This window comes from Athene noctua, chromosome Z (genome assembly GCF_965140245.1).
Source record: "Athene noctua chromosome Z, bAthNoc1.hap1.1, whole genome shotgun sequence".
Classification (NCBI taxonomy): domain Eukaryota; kingdom Metazoa; phylum Chordata; class Aves; order Strigiformes; family Strigidae; genus Athene; species Athene noctua.
In genome coordinates, this window is record NC_134077.1 from 35606778 (window position 1) to 35619672 (window position 12895).

Consider the following 12895-nt stretch of genomic DNA (forward strand, 5'->3'; position numbering starts at 1 on the left):
AATTTCTAAGGTTTGTCTGATTTTTGAACTACTCGCACTACTGTGCTGAGAATACAAGTTCTTAATTAAGTGTTGTTTCTTAGAGAAGAAGAGAATCTTAGGCTTAACTGAATGACGAATCATCCTGTGTACCTCCCTTAAAGCTATTAATACAGAGGTTTTACTTTAATAGAAATATAACAAGGTTGTGCATATTGTTATCACTATTTCATCCAATAAAAAACTAGAACTATTGGTTTGGTTATGAGTTTTGTTTGTTTATTTGCCTTGTTTTTTTAACCATGGGGAACAAGTGTACTTATTAACAATGCAACAAGTATTTCTGGCCTAATTTTAAACACTGCTGTTTTCTTGGATTATTTTTTCTCCTCATTGACGATTGAAAATACCCTTGTTTCAACTGTCTTTTTTTTTTAAAAAAAACCCAAACTGTTCCAGCATATAACTAGGAATACATATTCCTCAGAACTAATATAAGCATAATAGGTAATTAAAATATATTACTAAAAAGTCAAATGCTGTCAGAACACCCTCTCCCTCTAACTACATTCGACAACTATTTAGATTGATCAGATCAACATGAGCAACACAGGTCAAAACAAAACAACAAAAAAAATCCCACCACCAAAGCTAAAATTGCCAAATGAGACATTAAAACATTACCCCAATCCAGTCAACTTCTGAGCTCAGAAAGGTACAGTTCTTTTGGTGTGAAGCTTTAATTAATTACTTCATATCATTAGGACAGTGTTGCCTTTTGGCATATCACACCAACAAATCTTCCTTCTCAGACAAGTTATCTTTACTGTCATCTTCCAACCAAACGCAGTAACATACACATTGCTTTGGCTAGAGTTCTTTATCACACATTAAACATAATGATATAGCTTTAATTTCTACATTACAGTGCTGTGTTGAAAAAGCAGTGGATATACCTACTAAATGAATTTTTGGAAAGGTAACCAACTTGCAAAATCTTAACAGTAAATCAGAATTTTCTTTCTCAAAAAGAAGACAAATTTTGGACCTAATGATGAACAAAACTTACATCAAAACTTTGTTAGTTACAAACTTATGCCAAAAACTGCTCACAAGTATCAAAGGAAGGATAATAGCCCCTATTTTGTATTCTCTATTTGGAAAAATGAAACTTTCTTTTATAAGGTGGATGTCATTAAACTGCTTGGTGCTTTGACAGATCTTTGAATAAACCATTGATTATAGTGTATCCTACTCAGAATTAATCCCCCAGGCAACATGAATACTTCAACTAGTGGAAAATATATCTGTAAGCTATTAAACTAGCCTGATAAGAAAGATATTGTATCATTTCTCTACGATCAGATGACAAAAAGTTTGTGGGAAAGTTATAAATATTGTCGGTTTAACACTAAAACTAATTCTAAATTCTAATTTTAAAAATCTTTCACTATCACAGTACCATCAGTTCAGATAGAATGCCTTGTACACCATGCTTGTAGACTGCCATGGAGCTTAGTACTGAAACTTCCCAGCTGGGTACGTGAAGGTTCAGAGTGGAAAACCAAAAAAAAAAAAAGGGGGGGGGGGGGGGGGGGGGGGGAGGGTGTGTGGAAAAAAGCATGATTAGGTCTCATTCACTCCCAGATTAACCATGTTGCGCTAAACAACACTACTACAAAAATCCAACTTGGTACAGACAACAAATTCAGTTATTCAGTCATGAAGCATATTGGCCTGCAATGCTGTTTCCAGGAAAACACTGTAGACAGGAATATCTAAGAAATCTTGCTGCTCGCATTGTCAACATACCCTTCATCAACAGTCAACAGCTTAAATTGGATGGCAAGAGGTTCAAATTCATGTATTGCGCCCCCCCCCAAGTCTAGTAAGTGCCAAGTATGACATCTGTCAGACTCTTTCCAAGACACAATGATTATATCAAAGGACAGGGCAGCATCCCTGCAGCATTATGCAGCATTCAATTTATCCCCAGGCTTATAGGCTTTGTAGCCAAGACACAGTGTATAATTGTTAATTTCAGAACAAGACAAAAGTAATTCCCTTTCTAGTTGGGTATTATCTTGTGAAAGCTTTGTTTTTCAGCAGGAAGTTACAATCTCTAAAAAAGCATGCAATTTCATCTATCAGTTAAAAGGGGTTTAGTATAATTAAATATGGCATAACTTCTGTACTCAAAAGCCTGATCATAAAATCACTTAGTTGTTCTAAGGTGGCAGACTCACAGTAATATTTAAAGTACTCTACATACCTATTTCATTGAAATTAACACATGAATATTTTTTATAAAACTACAGATTCATAAACAAGACGGCAACAGAGCACTACAGAGAAGAGATGCATAGATGTGAGGGAAAACTATACCAAATATATTAAAAGTGGTACCTCCTTCGAAACGGTCTGAAAGATAATTCAACTACACAACAGTCTCAAGCTACTTCATACTAGAACAATGACTACTGGTAGATTTTTTTCCCCTCTTTTCTTCTTTTCCATGTAATCAAGTTGTACTAGCTCTCCTGTACAGTCTGTCTGATCAGCTTTCACTAAGGACTACAACTTTGACAAGCAACAAAGAAAGCACTTGACTAAAAAAACATCAAAAAGGAAGGCTGAGAGCGCGAAAGCATACTACCAACTACTTTCTTGTTGAAAAGTAGGTTAGATTTGAGCTTGACAGTATCAACTCAATAAAGTAAGAAAAAAGAAAAAGAGAAATGTTTGAATAATTAATCAGATTTAAAAAAAAATTATCTTATGAGCTTCTCGTCATTAATGTTCCTCTAACTTTCTAGGTCACATGAATCAAACTTTTATAAGAATAAACAATTTACAATACCACTGTTTTTGAAAATCTTAACATGGAAAGGAAAAACTACAAAAAGCTGAATATTCAGTCCATTTAAGAAAAGTAACACCTTGACAGTTACATTGACTTAATTTCTATCCCACATGATGGTATATTAGAACACATTAACAGGAAGAAATCTAGAGACTTCATGCTACAGACATGAACAGAGATGACTTATGAATAAAGGATAGCCAAATAATAAAAGCTGTGATGAGAATCAGTATTTACACTCTACTGATGCCTCAAAATTTGAAATACCAGTTTCTCTCTTATAAGCTTCAAACTAAAGTTTATTAAGCACAGGAATCCTTAATGATAAATTTATCAAGTTGATTTTAAGATTCTAGGAAAAGTAACATTTCACATCTTTACTGGTTATCTAGAAAATTCAGATGCACAGTCATAATATTCACATACTAGATTTGAGCAAAGGTTACTGACCACTTTTCACAACGGTAATAATGTTAGTGGAGATTCATACTACAATCAGAGATAAAGTTAGTAGCCTAGAAAGACTAAGCTCATTTTTATAAGAGAAAATAATTGAACATACAGATATTCAAATGAAAATTCTAACAACAAAGGAAACATGAAGTAGTGTGCACTTAAGCGTTGCTTTGAAAGTGTTTCCAAACAGAAGCTATTACAAATAACAGGTTCTCAAGCAGTAATATCAATATTCCCTTGTAATCCTTTTCCTCCCCTTACCCTTCAAGGGTTTTTTTATTCTATCTCCCATAATTCTGATTACACAGTCTTTGGAACATGAACTGCATCTTATATGACTGTATGGTATCTTCACAATACCAGATAGATTAAAATCAGCAATTATCTACCCATGTTATCTTCTTAGTAAGTTAAGACAAGTTTAGAGAACATCAGCAAAAGACTGCTAGGATAATATTAATTTTAAAATAAAAAAGCTTGACATGTATCTCTACTTAATGTACAACTAAGAGGAAAAAAAAAGCAAATGCCTGAAATGCATAAACACCAAAACAGAAAAACTTACTTAGCATACTATGCAGAGAGATAAGGCATGTCAGGGGATGGAAGGGGCATGGGGAAAATTTCAACAGCTAACCTAGGCAAGGAAAGCAAAAGCATTAAAGCTATCCTCAAATGGCAAAGAAAGTCTACATTATAACTTGTCTCCAACCAAGTGTTTATATACAATATATACACCCCTCTCCCAGTGAAGATACCTGAGGGGATACTTTGAAAAAGTTGAAAGATTTTAGTTAAATAAATAGCTAGGCACTGGAGGTTTTGATCATTTTGGACAAGTTTAAGATAATCTGTTAGCACCTACATAGCACTCCAGTAAGAGAATAAAAGTCCTATTTAAAAAAAAAAAAAAAAAAAAAAGTATGTATGTCTGCATGACTGCTCTAGAGACAAGCTTGTATTAGAACTGCATATACACACACACTACATACATTTAACTTCAGAGGACAGAAGACAGCTTCCCCCAAAAGCTCACAAGGACCAAATTTTGCTCATTTTTTCAAAGAATCTTAGAACTTTAGCAGTTAGTATGCTGAATAGTTTGACACCTTTGTGAATAAAGCAAGATTTATTAGCTTGTCACTTGCTAGAACTAGAGAAATTAAATACTAGCATCAGCAAAAATAGCATTCACTACTTATTAAATGAATCTTAAATCTTCTGTTCTTTATGCAGAAACCTTGTATTACTTGATTTACACATATAGCATCTCTCATATCCACATGTCTTCTTCATTTCATATGGATTAGTTGACTCTTAATGATTTTTTAAATTATTTCAGGTTGGATATTGAATGTTCATGAGGATAGCAGGATGTCAGTTTCGACTGAATACTCTGGAACTACACATAAATAAAGAAGTAAGCCCTCTTAGAATAATAGGAAGTTAGACTTAAGAAAAAACAGTGTCCTAGTTTATTTTCTACTTGAATATTAAAGACAGTCCAGCATTTATATAGTGTGATTTTTAGGCTTTATAAAAACTCACGGTTTGCTTACAGAGTTAATTGAACCAACTGTAACTACATTTAATCAGAACTTTCTACTGCTTCTACTACGCTTCCACTCAATCATAATTTATTAAGGATTACAATGCTGTAAAAGCAAAAAGTAAACAGACAACTTTACTTGCTGAAGCTGAATTAGTGGTATGTGAAAAATATCTACAGTTTTAAAGTGACATGTCCTCTTTTAACTAGACATAACAGTGGTAGCATAATATGCCAGACTACCAGTTCACCTTTTTTTTTTTTTTTTTTAATTTTTTAAAAGTTTTACCTTTGTAAAAGTGAAAATTAAAAAAATGAAATGGCATAAAAACTTACTATGTAGTGAAAAGACATACATTGCTAAAAACTAGCAGACACTAAGCAATACATAGTTTATTTACCTTGGTTGTGATGTCAGCTTTATAACTGTCTTGCGTGGCAAAGAATCTTGGGAAGACTGAACATCATCCTACAAGAAAACATCTTTGAATTTGCTTTTGAATACAACTGAACATATATGAGCTTTATCTATTATATGAAATTTATGAGGTACGAAACCATGCTAGCCATACCATAAACACAGCCTATCTTATCATGTTACACAGAATGAATCACAAAAGTTTATAAACTAAGTACTTCAGACTGACGAAAGAAAAAGGCTCACTTTGACCAACTCATTGAGAAATATTTGCTTTCATTAAATGTCTATTAGATACCATTATCAAATTGTCACATTTTCATTTTTGCATACAAGACATCATAATCACAAACTTCAAACTTTGCAAATATAATATTTTATTAACTTTTTCTATAAATTTACTCTTGGAAACCCTACACTCCTATATATTTATCATAACGATTTACAGTTTTGTCTTCTGTCAGTTCTCATTATTATATTGTACATGAAGAAAATTTTCAAAAACATAATTTTGGGGGTGTGTATGATTTTTGTGATATAAACTACTTGAATAATATCTCACAACACAGATGAATTCTTATTTTTCACAAGTTTCTCTCTTAAATACAATGTGAACCAGGGCTTACTTCTAGTGAGAAAAGGTAGTGACAAGCCATTGTTGACATTATTGCGTGTGTCTTTAAGAGAACAGACACACTGTTCACGTACTGTTACATTCCTACCGCTTCCTATAATGGGGACACTAAATGCAACTAAAGTGCAAAGCTCTCAGTTCCTCAGAATACTCCTCAAAATAATGTTTTTCAAACCAAACTATTGCCACTTTCACACGGAAGTTTACTTTCTGCATTCAAAGAAATAAGACTAATAAGGTGCAATGGTTGCACAGCTTTACTTTTACAGGTTGGATCCTATCCTATTGGTTGGATCATTTAGGGATCTCTAAGTTTCTTCTATTTTTCAGTGTACTGCATTTCAAGTGATCAAGTTTCTGTTTGTTTACTAATGTAGAGACTGTAAAACTTACACATGATGTACAAAGTATTCAGTTATTGGCTAAGAAAACCGTGATGCTTTTGTGTGTAACTAATAATTAAGAATAGCAGAAACACAGCACAAGCACCATCATTCTGGAATCCTTCTAACCTGTCTCATTTCCAACTTCCTCTTTTCTTGCTTCAAGAAGGGCAATTTTGCCGATTGTACCTACTATCTACTGTAATGCTGCTACAGACTCTTGCTCTGTTCCTTTGACCATGTGGATTTTTTCCTTCTTCACCCCTCAAAGACAACAGCTGTTTTCAGTCTTAAAGTCTTCATGATTTGTCTTCCTCATCAACTTCTGCATTCATTCTGAATACCCATCTCTGAGCAATTCTTGATGCCAGCTTCCATCAGCCACCAAAATACCAAGATAGTATTTCAAAACTAGTGTCTTTGAACTTTCTACTCAAGGTTTGCTGTCACGGTAGGGGTAGAGCCTGGGTAACAAGCATACACACCCATATGATTTACAAACTTGTTCTAACTTTATTAGGCAACTGGCCAGTATATATAACATAAATGTAGTGCATGCGACAACCACGTGTGCAATAACAACTCGTGATTGGTCCCTGAGATCAGTTCACGTGCCACAACTGACTCCTCGTTGGCACAGCGTAAGCGTCCCACGAGGCAACGTTGTCTGAGGGCACTCCCCCCTTGTGGCTGCAGCATCCCTTTCTACATGTTGCCAACACTGTTGTTTACTCGGGGTTTTGCCTTATATGGCTTCAAAGGTGACTTCAAGGACAACTGCCGCTCAGCAAGCCAGTCAGGATTGTCCAACTTGTCTAGCAATACTGTATGACCATTTTCCTTCATAATCCCCCTTTTTCTTTTTGGACAATTCAGACTTGTTTGGTTATTTTAAGAATGCACCACTTAATGTAAGAACAATGTTTTCGGAACGCAGGAACTTGGGACCTTTTAAGACACTGAAGAAATAGGTTTATGAGGAGAGCCCATCCAAGTAAGTACTTTATCCAGCCATCGAAGGGGACCATGAAGATGTATTTCTATCCAGCATGGAGTGCTTGTTACATTTCGGCGACAATACTCAGCTCCCCAACCCTTTACAAAACTTATATGGAGGGTGCACATCTTAGTAAGCTCGTACACTGTCTCAAAGCCATGATTAACTGATTGAGCCAACAGCTGAGCAAACTCTTGATTATTGAAAATTTTCAAACTGTAGCCACTGGGATTTTGCAGACTGTGGTGGGATGGAACCCATGATGGTAGTTGCAGTTCCAACTTTGCACAAAAATACTGCTGTCGCTCAGACACTCAGCATACACCTCCCCACCAACGTAACAGAGACGAGCACCTTTGCCAATATGCCGCCTAGTGTTCTCAATAGTGGAGTTGTGGTTAACGTTTGAGAGCAGCCCCAAGCAGAATCTGTTCCTATTGTTTGAAGGATCAGTGAAGCCATCCACCAAGATGCTGGTGGAAGAAGCATGGAATACCTCCCCAACGCAATTATTCAGCTCATAGTAGACAATGGAGCACCAATGCTTTGCCTCTTCGTAAGTGACTGCCTGAACATCTTTTCTGTGTATGTCGGGGAATTGTGGGTGCCATCATGATGGTATCCATTAGCTGGGAGGTATCATGTGTCATCTGACCTGCCGGAGGCAGGTAAGCAGGAGGGGGAGTATCAGCTGGCATCTGGAAAGGATTTCCCGGGTCTGAGCTGGCTGGAGAATGTGGGTAGGTGCTGCTGCTGCTTCCAGGTGAGTTTGAATAGGTGCTGTTGGGTGAGTGAGGAATGGGTGACTACTGGGTTGCTGGAAAGAAAGAGTCTGAGAAACCAGCATTATGTGGCATGTGGGGCTTGTTTTGCCCCAGGTTGCGGAACTGGGCCAAGAGGCTGTGCTGAGGGTTGTACTCACTGTGTCTTGGGACCAGCACCAGAGGGAGGACAGGACTCTCTACCCACTCGTAGTGGTAGGGATTGATGCAAACCTCCTTCTGTTTTAAACCAAAGGGAAATTCGCAGCACTCCAGTGGTTTCAGTTCGTGATGGCTCTGCAGGTCCAGCCAGCGCCACACCCTACAGTAAATGACATGCAGGAGCCCTTTCCGGTGTGACACCTGAAGCCTGCCATCCAAGGGATGAGGAATTGTGACACAGTTGCTGGGCTGACCGGGACAGCTTAAGGCTTTCTCCAGCTCCTTCATAGCACCCTTTTTCTTCTTCAGTATTTTCACTAGTGCATCAACAGCTTTCTCTGCCCATTTTTCTTATTCATTGCTCTGTTTCCATCCCAACAGCCTCTTCACTGCTGGATTGGTAAAGGAGAATAAACTTGTCACATGCATGGTGATCCCACCGTAGTGATATCACAGAACCAATCAGGAGAGACTGTTCTGATCTACCACCACCACCAGGGTACAGCAGATTGTTGTCAAAAACAACCTGTTTCAAATTATTCGGATTCCTTTTTCTTTTCAGTCCTCCAGTCCCAGGAAGGCAGCACCGACATCCCCTCTTGACGGACACGACCTTCTCATCATTTTAAACTCTTCCGGCTGAGAACTTCTTCTGAGTACATCTGCCAAGGCAGAAGTCCTAGTTGAGTGTGATGGGTGAGGTCTCCGAGGTGTCTTCATTGTCTCCAGAGGGTGCGCTCCTCTCTGGTGGACATGCAGCATGGCTGAAACGACTCAGTACCTACAGTGGTCCTTCATCTGTCGAGACACACATATACCCTCGAGCATTAAATAGAACTGGAGCTTGTCCCTCCCATCTCCCGGTGTGCGGGAGCTTATAAGGCACAAAGAAACGAGGTAAAGAGTGAGGTCGGTCAGCTTTTACTGTCGCATGGTGAATAACGACAGGAGGCTCTTCTCTTCCTTCTGTAATACAAAGATAGTTCAAGGTAAGCAACACTTTGTGTAATCTTTGCATGGGGTCAAGCTCGACATTATTCTTTTGCTTCTCGAGGTATTCCTTTACAATCCTGTTAGTCCGTTCCACCATGGCTTGTTCCGTAGGGGAACTGGGTATTCTTCTGCTACGTTTGATATTCCATTTCACATAAAGGCTTTAACACTTTGGCTAGTGTACACCAGGCCGTTATCAGTTTTTATTTGTTCTGGAACGCCCAGAACATGCTGTTAAATGTTTCTTCACATGCAATGCTTTTTCTGCAGGTTGGGCAGTGGCCCAAACAAACTTAGAAAAGGTATCTACGGACACATGGACATATTTTAATCTCCCAAACTCAGACACATGGGTTATGTCCAACGGCAGAGGCGATTATCGCCACATGTGCATTTTGTTCGGCTCTAGATGCTCGCAAAAGCATCTCATCAACTGGAGCCCCATTTGGTAGGTCAGCTAAGATCGTTTTTGTACAAGCATTTGCATTCTCGAAAGCTAATAAACGAAACATATAGTCCGTCATCTCTTCTGGTAACTCCGGTTACTCCTCAGTTGCATGGGACAACTGGTCAATAAAGGAGTTGTATGGTTCAGTAATTCCTTGTCTAACGGCCGTGAAGAGTGATGGCCGTTTTCCTTCTGGAATGTGTTGGAAGGCTTGATGGGCCAATTGTTGTGACAACTGATGAAAAACCGGAGGAAAGGTTATTTGTACAGTTGTGGTTGCATAGGCACCCTGTCCTGTTAACATATCCACTGTAACTGCATAAAAGGGGTCATTGGGATCTTGCTGATGTTTGTTCAATTCCGCAATGGGGAGCTGTTTACACATTCTTTCCCATAGTAAATACTGTGATGTTGTCAGCAAAAGAGTAGCTACATTTTCGCAGTCAGCAGGAGCCATTAAATCGGCAGTAAAGATGTATTTTATAATGTTTCTGGTTGCTTCAGATTTTAAACCATAAGTGACAATCGCTTGTTTAGCTTGCTGCAAAATCTTCCAATCATGTGGTTCCATTTTCCGGTGCCATTCTGGATGATTACTGGGCAGGCAAGTGTTCCAGCCATGTGCCAGTCCCCTTCTAGTAGCGCGTCTTTCATCACTCCAGACCATCGGCGTTGTAAAGGATCGGCTCCAGAGGCTTGAGAAGAGTTTGGTGCACTGCAAGGAAGGGAGCGTCGTTCTGCCGCAGCTGGTGGGGGCTGAGGGGTGTGACGAAGGATCATCACGCGTGTTCCAAGGGCCCCACCACGTGGTAGAAACAGGAGGGTTTGTATCTGCATGGGGCGGCCCAAGCAACTCTTCAAGTCTTTTTATCAACTGATGTATGGTTTTGTCAGTCTCTAGATTACTGTTCGGTGGCGCCTTTGTGGGTGTATTATATCCTGACGTGGCATTAGATGACGTAGAGAAGGAAGTAGGTGGACCCGAGGCAGGAAGGGGTGGCAACAACTTGGGGTGGTGACTTGATGCTCCAGCCCCCATCTCCTTTCCGTGTATAACAAACCCCTCCTTAGCCGCTTCTACCATCTGTATTTCCGGCTTTGTTTCAGTCAGTTCTTTGACTTCACAGCGTTCACATCCGCCCTCTACTCATGCAGCGATCTCAGCCGCAGACAATGCTACCGGACCCAACATCCCACTAACAGGAAACGCCGCTGAAGTAAGCTCACAAACCCTCACAGCATGCCCCGGTTTCACTTTAGACAAATCATTAGTCTGTGTTTCTGGTTGCAATGCCTCCACGGCAGCTGCGACAACCTTGTGTTCTGCTTTCGTTTCGTTTAATGCATTAACCACCTCCTGCCACATGGATCCCAGTTCTTTTGACTTTTTGCCAGCCTTTCCACCTTCTATGGTACTCCACCACAATGTATCTCCCACTTCTCTCCATTCTTGGGGTTTGAACAGCAAGTCAGGGCTAAGGCAATATTCTCGCTTCTGAGCCCAATGAACCAAGTCCATTAAATTAACGAGATCACATTGCTCCCTCTCTTAGAGAGAATACTAGCAAGGAGCTGAACTGCCGCATCTGTTTCTAACGCGGCTTACCTTTGCAGAGGACAACCTGGCCAGTGTTGTCTCCTACTCAAGAAGTACTTCTTTGCCTCCTGCTCCTGGGTTACTCTGCGCTGCTTCTACCCTGTCCACCTTCTAGCACTGCTGAATCCCTGGTCGATGCGTAGTTAAAAAGGGAGGCATCCCTGTTCAGGCGCCATTTGTCGTGGTATGGGTAGAGCCCGGGTAACAAGCGTACACACCCATATGATTTACAAACTTGTTCCAACTTTATTAGGCAACTGACCAGTATATATAACATAAACGTTATGTACATGCAAACATCACGCTGACAATAACAACTCATGATTGGTCCCTGAGCTCAGTTCACACGCCACAACTGACTCCTCACTGGCACAGCGTAAGCGTCCCACGAGGCAACTTTGTCTGAGGGCACTCCCCCCTTGTGGCTGCAGCATCCCCTTCTACACGTTGCTAACACTGTTGTTTACTCGGGGTTTTGCCTTATATGGCTTCAAAGGTGACTTCAAGGACAACTGCCGTTCAACAAGCCAGTCAGGATTGTCCAACTTGTCTAGCAATACTGTATGACCATTTTCCTTCATAAATTTCCCTACAGTTTGCAAACATTTTTTTATTTTAAATATGCTGAAGTTCTCACTAGCATTCTAATACATACCCCCTATTAAAAACCTTTTGTTGTGGTAACAAAAGGATTGTGGGAATATTAGGTTTACAATATGCTGCAGCTACTATATACCATACAGATAAATCAATCTAATTCTGCAATCACCTTTTCTTTTTCTGTTTTACATAGACATAATAAATTTGTTGAAGGAAGCTTTTTTCATTTCTGCTTTCACAGTGGCAATAGCAGGTTTGACTTTGTATGCTCCTAAGCAATATACAGTTTAAACAGCAATTAATACTTCTACAATCCAGTGGCATTAATCCAGACTCGTAAGAACAGAAACAATAAAAGTTTAGTAAAATGTAACACCACATCCTTCAGTGCAGAAGGGAAAACTTAATTCTGTGAATGGTTTCAAAATATTTTTACTTTATGAAGGTGCATATTCATTCTGTTAGCCTTTCTAACCAGAAAAATAATGACATATTTGTGGCACACATACACATAGCACACAGCCACAGGCACATATATGCAGCATGCACAAATATATTGGTATCAAAGTCATAAAATGTATACATAACTATTTTAACTATGTGACTGGAAGAGTAATTCAAGGTATGGCACATCTGGCACACCTAAACTAGCAGAATATATGTCATATTAGCTATGTTAGAAGTGTGAGGTAAAACCATAATAAAGACTGTCTTAATCCTGTTATGTTTATGCACAAAGAAAGCATCTTGTTTCTATTTCAAGTGTATGAACTTAGGTAGACTTCCTAAGACTACCTAGCTATCACAGCAGAGAGCTTTTGTTCAGGAAGTGAAGAAACTACAAATTCTGAAAGGGAACCATGTAAGCAAGTGTGTTTATTCAAGGTGGTTTTGACTGTAAAATGGATCTCAAAATGCTGTGTGGGGATCTGTTACTGACTTTACCATTGGTAGATTTCTGTTTCGAATAACTTCAGCTAAGGAAAAAAGCACAACATCTTGTCTAGACATGGTCTTGCAAGTTCGTCTTAGGCTTCTGTTCAGGATGGAAATTT

General features: G+C 39.0%; 1 protein-coding gene and 1 pseudogene across 1 annotated transcript in view; both read right to left on the reverse strand.

Annotated features, from left to right (window-relative positions):
• The window catches only part of MAN2A1 (mannosidase alpha class 2A member 1), a 140944-nt gene that overhangs the window by 63830 nt on the left and 64219 nt on the right, over positions 1-12895 (reverse strand). The window contains exon 12 of the mRNA XM_074931879.1: positions 5249-5316. Within this exon, the coding sequence (XP_074787980.1) occupies positions 5249-5316 (68 nt within the window). The remainder of the gene's footprint in view (positions 1-5248; positions 5317-12895) is intronic.
• On the reverse strand, positions 7234-8631 carry LOC141973468 (mothers against decapentaplegic homolog 1-like; annotated as a pseudogene).